Source organism: Alligator sinensis, unplaced genomic scaffold, assembly GCF_000455745.1.
Source record: "Alligator sinensis unplaced genomic scaffold, ASM45574v1 scaffold432_1, whole genome shotgun sequence".
Classification (NCBI taxonomy): Eukaryota; Metazoa; Chordata; order Crocodylia; family Alligatoridae; genus Alligator; species Alligator sinensis.
In genome coordinates, this window is record NW_005841998.1 from 712,120 (window position 1) to 724,244 (window position 12,125).

The 12,125-nt window shown below is 41.4% G+C and overlaps 1 protein-coding gene across 4 annotated transcripts in view; it reads left to right on the forward strand.

Annotated features, from left to right (window-relative positions):
- The window catches only part of PNPT1 (polyribonucleotide nucleotidyltransferase 1), a 52,284-nt gene that overhangs the window by 10,216 nt on the left and 29,943 nt on the right, over positions 1–12,125 (forward strand). For all 4 annotated transcript variants that reach the window (XM_006021593.3, XM_025201569.1, XM_025201570.1 and 1 more), the window contains 9 exons: positions 2,026–2,075; positions 3,973–4,036; positions 4,133–4,180; positions 6,042–6,155; positions 6,858–7,044; positions 8,897–8,948; positions 9,285–9,342; positions 10,800–10,896; positions 10,994–11,096. In XM_006021593.3, the coding sequence (XP_006021655.1) occupies positions 2,026–2,075; positions 3,973–4,036; positions 4,133–4,180; positions 6,042–6,155; positions 6,858–7,044; positions 8,897–8,948; positions 9,285–9,342; positions 10,800–10,896; positions 10,994–11,096 (773 nt within the window). The remainder of the gene's footprint in view (positions 1–2,025; positions 2,076–3,972; positions 4,037–4,132; positions 4,181–6,041; positions 6,156–6,857; positions 7,045–8,896; positions 8,949–9,284; positions 9,343–10,799; positions 10,897–10,993; positions 11,097–12,125) is intronic.

Genomic DNA, 12,125 nt, shown 5'->3' on the forward strand with positions numbered 1-12,125 from the left:
CGGGGCGTCCCCAGCCCCCCCCACCAGCCACGTGGCTGCCCCAGCATGGGAAGCTCAGGTGAGGCGGGGAGGGCACTGCAGTTTACTGTGGCATGAGCTCCAGGTGGACTGCAGCTGCTGCTGCCGCGACACAGCCCCAATGGGTGAGCCCAGAGCTGGCGCGGGGCCCAGGCTGGTGGTGGGGGCGGGTTACAAACTGGTGCTGTGTGTGGTGGAAAAGCAGCCCCTCCCCCACCCTGTGCCTGACGCCCAGCACTGCAACTGCTCGTAGCCCGCGTGGGGCTGTCTGTGCCTGCTCAGGACAGTGCTGCGTGGGCTGTGAGCAGCTGCAGCAGGGAGCACTAGCCACGGGGCAGGCGAGAGACTGCTTTTCCCCATGCTTTGCACCAGCTCCTTCCCTGCCAGCAAGCAGGGGGTCGGGGCTGTGCGCTGCCCCCCGCCTGTACCGCGGGGCTCGGGGGCACTGGGAGTGAGCAGGCACAGGAGCACAGGACCTGCACCAGTGTCCCAAGGCCAGCGCCAGCAGGGCCCAGAGCAGGGTGGCAGTGGTACAGGGTCCTGGGTGGCTGGGGCTCTATGGAGTCGGGCCAGCTCCCCCTCTGCACTCTTCTCTGGGCCCCAACGGTACTGGCCCTGGGACATTGGTCCCAAGACATTGGGACATTGGTCCCAAGATGGTGACCAGGGGGCGGGGCTAGCCATGAAGCCCTTGACAGCTTGCCAAAACTGGGTAAGTGGCCCTCCGGCCAAAACAATTGCCTGCCCACCTCTGCTCTGGCAGGTAGGGCTAGGATCTTGAATGACCTGGATTGACTTGAGATATGGTCCAGAATCAGCTGAATGAGATTGAGCAATGAAAAATGCAAGGTCCTGCACTTGGGATGGAATAAGTTCACGCACAAAGGCAGACTGGGGAATGAGTGGTTAGGTTGCAGAACTGCAGAGAAGGACCTGGGGGGTTACAGTAGACAATAAAATGAATATGTTGCTGAAAAAATACAATTCAGTATGCTGTTGGCTAACGAGTGTCACTTGCAAATCAAGGGAAGTGATTCTTTCACTCTGTTCAGCAGTAGTGAGACCTCACCTGGTGTACTGTGTTTGTTTTTGGGCCCCACACTTGAAGGCTGTGGACAGCTTGGAAAGAGTCCAGTGCAAAGTATCAAAAATTATTAGAAGCCTGGGAGGCAAGACTTACACGGGAAGGTTGAAAAAACTAGGTTGATTTAGTCTGGAAAGGAGGGTAGGGTGCAATTTGATAATAGTCTTCAAATACCTGAAGGGCAATTAGAGGATAGAGGTGGGCTCTTCTCTTTGACCATAGGGGACAGGATTAGGAGCAATGGCCTCAAGCCTGCTGCAGGGGTAATTTAGGTTGCGAATTAAGAGAAACTTTCTGGCTGTGAGGGTGGTCAAACATTGGAACAGGTTACCTAGAGAAATTGTGTAATTTCCATCCTTGGAAGTTTTCTGGAGCAGGTTAGACACTTGGCTGGATGGTTTAGTCGGAGATGCTTCTGCCTTCAGCAGGGGGCTGGGCTAAGTGACCTTCTCTGGCCCCTACTGTCCTATAACCCTTGTTGACAAGGAGCCAGAGCTGACATCTGGATCTCTTGCAAGGCCTGGTGGTTTGGTGAGAATTGGATTTAAATAATCTGTTGTTGGAGAGATGTTTGTAGTTGTGGGGCTGCCAGTATCTTATGGACAGCAGATACCTGTATCTATGAACATGCCCAGTCTTTTTTGGATCCAGTCTTTTTTGGATCCTGCTCAAGTTTTAGACTCTCTTGTGGCAAAGAGTTTTGCATGTTAATTAGGCTCTGTGATTTTTTTTTTTTTTTTTTGGTTACGTTTTGAAAACGGGTTTCCCTTTGGAGTAATTCTTTGTTTTAATCATGAAATATGATATGCTTTGTTGAATTTCTTTACCAGTTTTTATTGTACACGTACTTATCTTTCATCTATTGTCAACAGTCATCATCTTAGTCTTCTCTGTATGTAAGTTTTGAAATGTTTCTTTTACAGATCGGTCAATTAGGCCACTCTTCCCAGCAGGCTACTACTATGATACACAGGTAGGTTGTGCTCATTATATTTAATGATAATCACATTTGCAGATTTAATTTGGAGATTGTTTCAATGGAAGCCCTAGGAAACGATTTTGGACTAGCATTCATGATGAATCCACATTTTGCAAAATAGTATTTATTGCTGATGTGATAGAAAAATTAACAGCAGCATCCTTTAATCATTCAGTAAATTGCTTTGTTTTAACATGTGCCAAGTGTCCTATGTTATTAGAAATAGTTACTCTCTTGAACTGGTTTAAATTCAGACTAGCTATCATAAGGAAATAATGCAATTTATATTTAGGGAGCAAGTCATTTTTACTCAGTAACAGTTTAATTGAAATTGTGTAGCAATAATAATTCTTACATTGCACAGCCAGTAGAATAGGATATTCAGCAAACTTAATTCAGGATTCCAATAGGTTTTTTGTTGCAAGCTTGTTCTTGATTTTCCATGTCTGACAGAGATGCTCCACTACTTCCCCGTGGTGTGAGAATAATCCTGAGTATTTGAGATCCTTTTAGTTGTTTTTTTGTGAACATTTAAAGGCTGCTCACCATGAAATGTTGTTGATCACACACTTTACCCCTCGTGTCTATTTCATTATTTTGGTTGTTAAGGTAAGCACATACGAAGTATAGATCCATGGTTTTCAGCCAGGGTTCCATGGTTCCAGGGGGTACCACAGCATGGGTTCCTGTTGCCACAGCCCTTCCAGGGTCCCGCTCTACACGCATCTCCTGGAAACAGGTACATGGGACAGTTCCACCTGCCCCAGGCATCTGTTCCTGGGGGACACCATGCAGGGTCAAACCAAGAAGGGCTGTGACAAGAGAGCACACCCCTGCTACAGCTGCTTCCTAATCTGGCTCTGCAGAAGGGACATGGCGTGGTTGTACTTGGCTGCAGTGATAGCATTTCTGGTGAAAACCATTGACTTGCGAGGATGATACGTCTTGCTTTTGGCCCATTCCCTCCAAGTCTCTGAGATGATCTCCTTGCTTGCCACTGATTGCTAATTACATGCTGCTTGCTTGTTGTATTAAACCTGTTTGCTTAATATAATTTTAAAGGGCAGCCTTCATTTGAGAGAAACTGTTTTGAGCTCTAGTAAACTCCTTTAGTATAAGATCATCGAAAACAGCTCCTGCAGACTTTCTGCAGCAAGCAGGTGGGAAAGATATGCAAATTAATGAACTGTGTTTTAACCACTGATGCTGGTCAAAGCTTTAATCCATCTGGCTTAGGGGCTATATGAATGGGGTAGGAAGAATGAAGGATGCTTTTGCACACTCCCCAGTAACATCCCAACTGTTAATCAGCCTGGTCTTTAGTCCACTGTACAGTTTGCTTTTAATAAAGCTCCCTGGTGCCTATACGTGGTTACTGGCACAGACTGAGACAAGTAAGCACTCATTAAAGTGCAGCCTCTGCAGAGTACTTTTTGCTGCATTGCAGCATTTGCTGGCCTGGAATGATGGGGGTGGGTAATCGGAGGTGGAAGTTGGTCCTTTAGTCTTTCAAATGAACTCTTAAATGTCTGTATGCCTGGCACTGCGTGCATTAGTGACTGAAGCACTACCATGGTGGTTCTCAATTATGGTACCAGCAAATTCAAAGAAGTCAGATGGGTGTCTCTGATAAGGTTGAGAACTACTGGTACAGATAAAGATAACCATATTTTAAGGACCAATTCTTGTTCTGGCTTTGAAGTTCTTGGTGTCACATATTAACATTTTTCTTTACCAGTTAATTGATATATGTATTTGAATACTTTTCATTTACTTACATGAGCTTGTGCAAGTATTAGGCAATTGCATTTTATAACCCTTGCAAATATATCGTAAGTAGAAAATAATGCAAGAACTTTGAGCTTGTTTTTGTCTTTCTGTCTTATACCAGATCCTTTGTAATCTTTTAGCAGTAGATGGTATCAATGATCCTGATGTCCTGGCAATTAATGGAGGTAAAAAGGATTCTCTCTTTAGAAAAGGCTGCAAAATATTTTTTGTTTATGTCTGTGTGAACAGTTTATAATCTATTTCATATCTTACAATTTTAGCATCTGCAGCACTTGCATTATCAGATATTCCTTGGAATGGTCCAATTGGTAAGTAGATATTTTAGTATCAAGGAAATAATGGAACAGTTTAGGCCACAAGGACCTTGCAAGCCTAAAACAGTGTCTCTGATTCCAGTGGTAACTTGTAATTTTATTATCTTGTTTTTCTGTCTTTTCTGCGTGAAAGGTCTGCACAAGGAAAAGTGATTAATGGACAACTTTAAAAAGAAATACTGCTACTTAGATTTTCTTTGTAGAACCCAAGTAACTTGGATTAGGAAATTATCTTCTTGTTTTTATTTCCCATGGAAAATAACATTTTTAAAATACATGGCTTATTGTATTTTATTTAGGTTAATACATGCCTATGAAAGCTTCTTCATAGGGTATTGCTACTGCAGATGAACTCTTTGTTTATTTTGTTTACACTTTATGGACACCTCTTTTGTTTCCTCAATAAATATCAAAACCATTCTCTTGGAGGTCTTTCTTCTCCTTTAAAACATTCCTAACCATCTTTTCTTTGTTATTCCAAGAAATAGTTTCTAGTGTACCAGCCCTGTTGGAACATCTATAATTTTCAGTATGTTTTCTGTTAGCCAATCAGTTGGGAAACAGTAAAACTTTATTGTTATCTTATCCCTTCAAGAACATTTTTTTAAATGCTCAGAAAATTAAATTTGATTAAACTGGAGTTAAGGCTGAAAGACTGTGTGTGCAAATACGTTAGAATCCAAGGCAGTGTGGATAGAGCTCTGTACTGGGTATCAGAGGACCTGGCTTTTATTTCCAGCTGTGCCATAGGCCTGACTTTTGGCAAATCATTTTACTGCTTTGTGCAGGGCTTTTTTTCCTTTCTTTATAATGAGAGTAGTGATACTGACCTCCTGAGTAAAGCATTTGGGGCATTTTATATGTGCTTTTACATGTGCTCTGGGACATGGTGCGGAACATTTTAATTAGCAAGCTGTGATAATTAAAAGCGCCTACGCGTTTATGTACCAGCATCCGCGTGATAAAGAAATGGCGGTGGGATGCTTTGAACTAAAGCTCATCGAACATGTTTTATTTCAAAGTGTCATGATGCCATTTTTTCAGCATGGGGACACTGATGCACATGACTCAGAAGGCTGCTGGAGTGTGTCAGTTTCCGTGCTCCGGCAGACTTGATTAAGCAAGTCTGCTCTGACATGCTGGATTTCCAGCATGTCAGAGCAGGCTCCCTGCACATCTGTAGGAGCCTCTAGACTCAGAAGTGAAAATGAATGAAAGCTAAATGGTACTATTTTGGCATTTGAAAACATTTTACTTCCTGAGTAACGTATTATGGCTTTAATTTGTGAATGAGGTTTTAGTGCTCAAATTTTGCTTCATATTTTTTACTTCCTTTGTTTTTTCAGGTTTTGGAAAAACTTGTGTGCAGGGCCTAGTGTCAAAGGAAGCAGGATAGGGGCTCTTTTTACCTTCAGGCACCCTCCTGTCCCTTTCCCCAAGAATTCTAATTGGAGGTTTTCAGCAATTGGAAATAGCTTTCATGAAGGAAACTTTTCCTGACAGATGTTTTACTTCATGTGTTTTTCTTAAATGATTTATGTTCTAGAAAACCCACATCCAAATTATGAAGAAAAACAGGCTGTTAAACAGGGTATAACACTACTACCAGGGATATTATGAGACTGGTAGTGACCCAGTAAATGAGAACATTCAAGGTTATTTCATTTTTATTTAATTTTTTTAACTGTGTTGTTAGAATTTGCATTCTTTTGCAAGAATACCTGGAATAAGTATATTAAACCACTAATATCTCTAAAGAAAATGATCAATTAATAATATGAGTTGCTGTCAGAAAAAAATGAAGTTAAAGCACAGGTATTAAGCTTCAAAGATAACTCCTCTATTTTCTCTGTAGGTGCAGTACGGGTAGGAATTGTTGATGGGAAACTTGTTATTAACCCAACTAGAAAAGAAATGTCATCTAGTATGTTGAACTTAGTGGTCACTGGAGGCCCTCAAAGTCAGATTGGTAAGTGGTTAAATTATTCAAATGGGGGGGGAGTACTTAAAGGAAGTTAATGCGTTCTCATCTTTTAATTGTAACTCTAGAAACGTTTCCTTTCTATAGAATAAATAAGAATAGGTACAACATGTTTTTCTTTTTTTTTGATTTGTCTGAAATGTTTTTACTGAATAACTGAGACCTGAATCTATTTAGACAAATCTTAACTTGAGCCAACTGCTTGCTTATTTGGATTGCATCTTGGACTTAGTCTACTTTATAACTACAATTAATGTTTAGATTGTATTTATATTTCAGATTTTTTTTATCACAACTTTATGTAATCATGCTGTTCCACATAATCAGATTGTGTGACAGTTAAATGCATATTCTGCCCATTAGTTTATATTGGGGCATTTTTTTCCTGTAAATTGCATTGTATGGAATTTTGTCTGCACTGAGTCGCATGTAAATTAAAATTATTCTGTAATCTTCCTATTAATGTTTGCATAAATCCAATGTCTTGGTTTCCATAAAACGCTATTTCTACTATAACGTTTGGAAATAATAGAATCAACCTGATGGTGAACAAAGCAACCAAGCCATTGTTATAAATTTTAACAAATCACCTTACCCTTCGCATTTTCTTTGTGTTAGGTACACTTTAATTGCTTGTTCTATAAGGGTTGAAAAGCATAATGATTAATTGGCTTAAACTTTGATTTGTAGTCATGTTGGAAGCAGCAGCTGACAATGTACTGCAGCAGGACTTGTCCCATGCCATCAAAACTGGGTTGAAGTATACCCAGCAAATAATTCAAGGTATCCAACAGCTGGTGAAAAAACAGGGTACTGCCAAGAGAGTTGTTGAGAATTTATTTGTTGCTCCAGCAGAAATTGTGAAATATACAAAGGAGTAAGTACAACAAAGCAGTTCTGCTTTAAAATGTGTCCTTTAACTAAGCTGAGCTGTTACAAAAGAAGGTGCCACATATCACCTAAAGAGCCAGATTGGGAAGCAGCTGTGGCAGGACACATGTTCTTGCTGTAGCCCTTCCCAGTCCAACGCTGCCCAGTGTCTCCCAAAACAGAAGCACACAGGACATGTGGAACTGTCTTGCATGCTTCTGTTTTCACTATGCAAGTCAGAACTGAAGGGAAAAGCAGCTGCAGCAGAAAGGTATACCTGCCTGCATTATGTTCATAGATTCTAGGGTTGGAAGGAATCTCAACAGATCATCGAGTCCAACTCCCTGCCTAGGCAGGAAAGAGCGCTGGGGTCAGATGCCTATAAAGCCTTCTCTTAAAGACCCCCAAGGTAGGGGAGAGCACTACCTCCCTTGGAAGCCCATTCCACATTTTGGCCACCCTTACAGTGAAGAAGTTTTTCCTGATATCTAGCCTAAATCTGCTCTCTGTCAGTTTGTGACCATTGCTCCTGGTTACCCCAAGAGGCGTCCTGGTGAACAGAGCATCTCTGATCCCTTGCTGTACCCCCCTAATGAATTTGTAGGCAACCACAAGATCACCTCTCAGCCTTCTCTTGCGGAGGCTGAAGAGGTCCAGGTCCCTCAGTCTCTCCTCATAGAGCTTGTCCTGTAAGCCCCTAACCATAAAAGTGGCTCTCCTTTGGACCCTTTTGAGTCTATCAACATCCTTCTTGTTATGCAGGCAGGCATCATGCCTGCTGCACCACTTCCTGGCTTGGCTCTAATATGCCCCCTGAAAAAGGGAGGCATGTGACAAAGTTTTAGCTGGTGTCAGCACCATTTATTTTCAGGCTGCCAGCACCATGGGGTGAAACTGCTCTGGGCGCTTCCAGTTTTCAAGAGGCATGTTAGAGCCAAACTGGGAAGAGCCACAGCAGAAACAGCACACATGCTGGCATCTATAAGGTGGGCAGGTAAGCCCACCTTTCTGCTGAAGTTGTTTTGTCAGGTCAGGTCCAGCATGTTTCCTGAAAAGAGGGGTACGAGGCAATTTCACTGTGCAACAGTGGTAGCATTGTAGCACCCCTGACAGGTTCTTGCACCATCCCGGTTGAGAAGCATTGGAAATGAGCTTCTCTTTGAAAACAGAAAAATATAGGAACCGGTCATTCCAGGGCTTCTGAACCATATAAAACCATATAAACCATATAAAAGATGGGGGGGTTTTGTTGTTATAAAGATCCAGATGAGCCCCACTTACTTTCACTGCCTTTTAGTCAGGGACTCATTCTTTTTATTATTTTACTTAAATATTTTTGACAGACAATGACAACTACAAAGAACTTTTCCAGTTTGAATTTGCACCAATCTTATAGATGAATCCCTCTAAAATTTAAGTTTAAAAACTATTAACCAAAGCATACAATGTTAATGTGAACAGTTTTTTCCAAATTTTATTGTGACAAAATGTTAGTGAAACAGTGTTTTAAATAGACCAAGTTTCAGCATGGAACAGGTGTGCATGTGAATCCTAGATATAGTGTTGTATTGGGGGAAATGTTACACTTACATATAAAACCTTTATTTAAACTTGTGTATATATATATATATATATATATGCATGTGTGTGAAATAAAGTTTAACATGTTTAGATATATTACATGTTTATTATATATTATAATAAAATATATGTATATAATATCAAAGATGCAGTGCTAAAATCTCTGATCATTTAGTAATCTTTAATCATAGTTCCCCTCAGAGTATTAGATACATTCATGTTCCTATTTTACTGAACCTTTGTGTAATATGAAAATTATTTTTTTTGTTTTCTAAAAGACTCGCATCTGATGAGCTATGTAAAGTGTTTAAAGATTTTAACCATGACAAAGTAAGTAGTGACACCAAAATCTGTTTATTTAAACAAATCACATTTGCGTTGGCTTTCTGAATTTTTCTCAACTAATTTGTTTAAATTAAGTTTACTTACCCCCTTAATGACAGCTCCTTAAGAAACCATTGTCATAAGACTAACTTTAGTTCTGCTGTGCATTGCTTATGCAGTAATACATAATGACTTGGTTTTTCTTAATTTAGTTGCTTTTATACAGGCTGAGATTTGTACACTGCAGGATGCTATATGGTTCTTTGTGCTTGAAATTCCATTGTTATCAATGTTCATTATGTTGCACTGCTATAATAATGGATTGCAAATTTTGTGTTTTAGATTTCTCGAGATGAAGAAATTAACAAGATAAGACTTAAAACAGAAGAACAGCTGAGAGGTATTGTACTAATGTTTAGGGAGTTAAAAAGAACCCTACTTAGATTCTGAGCTATTCAGGGTTTGCCTAGGCATAAGTGGGCTCTAGTATTGATTGAGGTCTGTAAGTGTGACAGTGCTATAAAGTTAGATTTTTTTTGTTTAATTTACATTTCATACAAAAAAAAATGCCTGCTTTTGTTTGTCTTCACGTTCCTAGAAGACATATATGGGGTCTTGGGAATGTTTATTGTAAATTTTATACTGTCATTAAAGGGGTATCAGGGAACTGAATCTCTTAAGTGAGACTTCCTTGATCTTAAATATTACTCGTAAGTAGGGATTTCCAGAATTTGCGTCGGAAGTGCACAGCATGGCAGCTCCTTTAATCCTGGAGTTTACTGCACGCACCTCCCTGCCGCTGATGGTAGAGACACCCAATTGTTTGCCACCCGTGCCTGATGGCTGGCAGGCAAAAACCACAGCTCCAGTTTCAGGTGTGGGCAGCAAGTGACAAGGCCCCTCTGCCAGTCAGCGGCAGGGGAGTGCATGAAGGGAACTCCACATTAAAGAAGCTGCAGCGCCATGCACAAATTCCAGAGGTCCTTACTCATAAGTTAAATATATTTTAATAAATTTTTTAAATATCTGACTAAAATTCCCTACCCTACAACTTACACTTCTTGGCTCTTACACCATTATTCACTAACTCCCTTGTTCTCCCACGGGCCGAATAGAATGACCTGGCCACATTTTGCCCGCCCCTGGCCTAGGATCAGAGTGCTGAACAGTTAGCAGTTAATGGTCAGGTAATCAGAATGTGGATAACTGCTGGAAAAATTTTTCCCCTACTTTCCCTGTTGATAAGGAGGGAAAGGAAATGTGATAGAAGAAATATATCCTTCTCCCTCTGCTCTAGCCTCCTGTTCTGAAGGCGAACACAAGAAAAACTACTAAGCAGAAAGGGAGTGGATTGTACAGCTCAAGTTTTCTCCCTTCCAATGTTAAAAATGAAAGCTCTGCATTTGTTCATAACCATAGCAAGATATGAAATCTTCCCCAAGTCTCCAGATTGTAGAAGTGTAAGGTTAGGGTCTCTGTCATCTTACTGACATGGGACCTGTTCAGCCCTGGACTGGCCCTGCTACAATTCATTAATTGTTAACTTACTAAAAATTGTTGTCTTTCCGTAACAGTAGAAAGATAGAATCTACTTATCCTTCCTTTAGCAGCCTAAGAGATCAGTGGACCTAACTGTGGGTCTGCCAGTGTTAGTCTTGCAAGGGGACTGATGGCTCTGCATCTGGTAATAAATGTGGAAGCCACTTCTGTGACTTTAAATAATTTTGCTATTTAGAAGCGTGCTCTAAATCATGTACAATATACAATATAAAGTCAATGTGCATGTTTAGTTATTGAAAGTTAAGAGTTATGCCACTTACCTTCCAACTTTAGTTCTAATTTTTTTGTTATGTCTAGAAAAATTTCCAGAGGCTGAGCCTTATGCAATTATGGAATCCTTCAGTGTTGTTTCAAAGGATGTTTTTAGGAACCTTGTTCTGAGTAACTGTGTGAGGTAAATGTTTTTGAGTCCTTTCTGAATGAATTGTTCTCAAGGAGATTTTTTTCTATGACTAGTTTTTTACTTTACAATTTGTATTTTATTGCTGTAGGTGTGATGGTAGAGACCTGACTTCTCTCAGAAATATCCACTGTGAAGTGGACGTGTTTAATATGCTCCATGGGTCTGCATTATTTCAGAGAGGTCAAACACAGGTAACATTTTGTAATAATAGAAATTGGAGAGAGTTGTCGAACTGGAAGTTTCCACTAAGTAATCACATAATTATGTGAAAACTCCTGTCATACTCATCAATCTGCATTAACTATCCTGCATACTGTCCTACACACTTTACTTGCAACCAACCTGCATTAACTATCATGTACATTATTTACTTTCAATTTAAAAATTGTTGGGTACTTTTAGAATAGGCTTTGCAGAACTAAACTGTTCACCAAGCAGTAGAGACTTAAAAAATCGCTACCAAATATACTTAATTAGAAAAAGATTCCATTAAACAGAATCCTGTAACATCTAAATCTCTGAAGAAGACTCAGTAACCAACCTCATGGGCATATCCACGCATGCAAGCATGGATGCTTGCAGCAGCTCAAATAGAAATGGTGCAGATTTGAGCCATGGCTTTTTGCCTCAGTGCACATGCTTGGACATGCACTTTGTTGTGGAGCAAATTGTGCTACTTGGGGCGAAATAACCCTGCCTAGCTCCTCTCAAATCTGCAGCCAGGGGGAGCCAGCACCTGTGCTGTCCCCAGCAGTATAAAAAGCTTCCCTGTCCTGGCCCCATCAGTACAAAAACCTGCCCTGGCAAGTAGTTCAAGGCTACTCGCTCTCAGGAGCTTCTGGGACCCGGCCAGTTGGTACATGGGGACACTACCCCTTGTGCCAGCTGAACTGCTGAAGCAGCCCTGAGAGTTCCCTGCACCCTTTACCCACTGCAGCAGTCTGGCAGTGGGGGCTGCTGCCTGTCTGTGACCTGCTGCGCACCTGCCAGACTCAAATGAGGCGTCTGCCCCTCTGGGCCAGCTGCCAGTTGACTGTGGCTGCAGGGGTTGCCTTTGTGCGGCACTATTGCCATGTGTGCCCCTGCCTGGCCATCTGGGCAGCTATCGCCCGGAAGGTGTTCCAGGTGCAGTGGCCTGCTTTGAACTGTCAAAGCATGTCCTCCTGGCTCCATTTTTGGTCAGGAGATTAGCCACAGCCAGCTGGGTCCAAGATGCCAGC